At 53.2% G+C, this 2,266-nt stretch overlaps 1 protein-coding gene across 1 annotated transcript; it reads right to left on the bottom strand.

Moving 5' to 3' along the window:
* Positions 1-248: 248 nt before the first annotated feature.
* On the bottom strand, positions 249-1,734 carry THY1 (Thy-1 cell surface antigen). The gene is made up of 3 exons (XM_042780369.1): positions 1,698-1,734; positions 866-1,150; positions 249-361 (listed from the first exon to the last, which is right to left on the bottom strand). Exons 1-3 carry the CDS (start codon positions 1,732-1,734, stop codon positions 249-251), a joined length of 435 nt encoding a protein of 144 aa, XP_042636303.1.
* Positions 1,735-2,266: the final 532 nt, after the last annotated feature.

The raw sequence follows: 2,266 nt of genomic DNA, 5'->3' as shown, positions 1-2,266 counted from the left end.
AGCTCTGGAACAGAGAGTACAAAAGACAGCCAGTGGTGTGTGGAGAGGGTGTGAGGGGCTGTGGGGGTGGGTGGCAGTGAGGATGGGTAGATATTGGCATGCAGCACTGGGGTTCCTCATGAGGGGTGGGGTCCTCATTCCTCCCCAAGGTGTGTGAGGGACTGGGGGGAGGGAGTCAACCGACTCAGAGAACTGGGATCTCTGGACTGGGCCTTGTGGCTTCCTGTATCCTCTGTGGGCACAACAGGTCACAGGGAGATGAACTCCATTGCCTGCAGGAGAGGCAGGGAGAGGAGGAGCAGCAGCAGCCATGAGGTATTCTGGGTCAGCAGGCTTATGCCCTTACACTTGACCAGTTTGTCTGTGGAGAGATAAGTGGGTAGGGGACAGAACAGGAAAGAAGAGAGACCAGGACTTAGATAGGAACAGATACAAAGCAAGGAGTATTGTCCTAATATCACAATGATCATGGAACCAGGTCTCAGCAGGACAACCATCTTTCCTCTGAACACATATCATCTTACTAAATCCTTACTAGACATGATCACGATTGTGGGGAGGTAGGTATTATGGTCTGTTTCCCAGACACTTGTCCAGAGTCATGGTGCAAATGTTCCCAACATCACTCTGCCTCTCCCAATGAAGACTGACACTTTCCCCCCATTCACAACTCTCCTTCCTGCATTCACAACTCCTCCCATTCATTCCCTAGGGGACGAGACAGCAGTTGTGGGAGAGGGAGTAGAGTGGTCCCTCTCTTCACCAGTCCAGCCAGGACTGCTTACTGCCTTTGGCTATAGCCTTGTCTGCTCCTCCTCAGCCTGCCTCCCCCAGCTCACTTGGTCTCATTGGGTGCTTGCCTCACCTTTGAAGACTGAGATGTTCCTGTTGGAGACAGTGGGAGTCTGGCCAGAGAGGCGGAGCTCACATGCATAGGTGCCCTCGTCCTTGCTGGTGAAGCCATTTAAGTAGAGGACCTTGATGTTGTACTTGCTAGTGAAGTTGGTCCGGGTGCGATATGAGTGTTCAGGCACTCCCACAGTGCCATGGATCACGTGCTTCTTGGTCTCACGGGTCACGCTGAACTCGTACTGGATGGGCAAGGCAGTGGTGTTCTCATGGCGGCAGTCCAGGCGCAGGCTCTGGTTCTCTAGGCAGGCTGTCAGGCTTGTCACCTTCTGCCCCCAGGCAACCTGAAAGACTGGCACCAGCAGTGCCCCCTCCGAGTTGGGAAGAGCCTGTGGAGCAGGGAGTCTTCCACATACATTAAAAGCAGAGATGGGGCCTGGTCAGGGAGGGCAGAGGGGTCTGCTCTCTTAGCCCCTTTCCTACCAGGGGACCCCAAAGGCTAGCTCAACTTCCCCACTGCAGACCCCAGCATCACTCCCTAGTCTGCTTGAGTCCTGAATCTCAGTGGCGTGTTCCAAGGGCAGGAAGTCTTAGGGAGTAGATCCAGGTTTCTGGTTCCCATTTGGAGATTTAATTCAATGGCATGAGGTAGGTCTCAGGGAGTTGTATTTCCAAAAACCACCTCAGACACTCAGAAGCTGAGTTACGTTTGGGGAAATTGCTGATTTAAGGATGAAAAAGAGCCCTCTGTCCCTCTTTCACCTCCACCTTCTGTGTAGAAGAAGCTAGCATCTCTGAGGGGGAGGAAGCCAGGGTGGCTGGACTCCCAGCCCTGCCTTGCCCAGTACCTGTCAGCAGGAGAGCGATGATGATGGTGGGGTTCATGGTGCACGGAGCTCAGCCCTGGATCTGGGGTGGGAATAGGATGTGAATCAGGCAAGAGATGGGGCAGACAGCCCACACTTGCTGCCAAGGCTGAAGTCCCTGGGCTGGGTATCCAAGCCCCCTCCACATTTGCCCTCCTCTCCCCACTTTTCATTGAATGTGACACTGACACTTGACTCTTTTCCCCTTGTGCACACGGAGGAGGAAGAGGTGAGGGAGAACACCTTCTACAATAGGGTATGTATCTGGCCATAAGCACTTACCAGCTGTGTGACTTTATCTTTACAATCCCCCATCCCCTTCAGGGATGTAAGACCTATGAGGGCAGGGACTTCCTATTTCTTGTTCAGAAAAAAATTCCCAATCCCAGGGCAGTTTCTGGCATATTGTTGTTGTTGTGTACCTTCGAGTCACACCTGACTCATAGTGACCCCTCCTTGGGTTTCCGAGGCAGTATCACTACGGAAGTAGGATTGCCCAACCTTCCTTCCGAGGAGTGGCTGGTGGGTTTGAACTGCCAGCCTTCTGGTTA

The sequence above is a fragment of the Orycteropus afer genome, unplaced genomic scaffold (assembly GCF_000298275.1).
Source record: "Orycteropus afer afer isolate SDZICR_OR568_19922 unplaced genomic scaffold, OryAfe1.0 scaffold00036, whole genome shotgun sequence".
NCBI lineage: Eukaryota > Metazoa > Chordata > Mammalia > Tubulidentata > Orycteropodidae > Orycteropus > Orycteropus afer.
The sequence above is the reverse complement of the archived record's forward strand: the minus strand, read 5'-3'. Positions and strand labels throughout refer to the sequence as shown.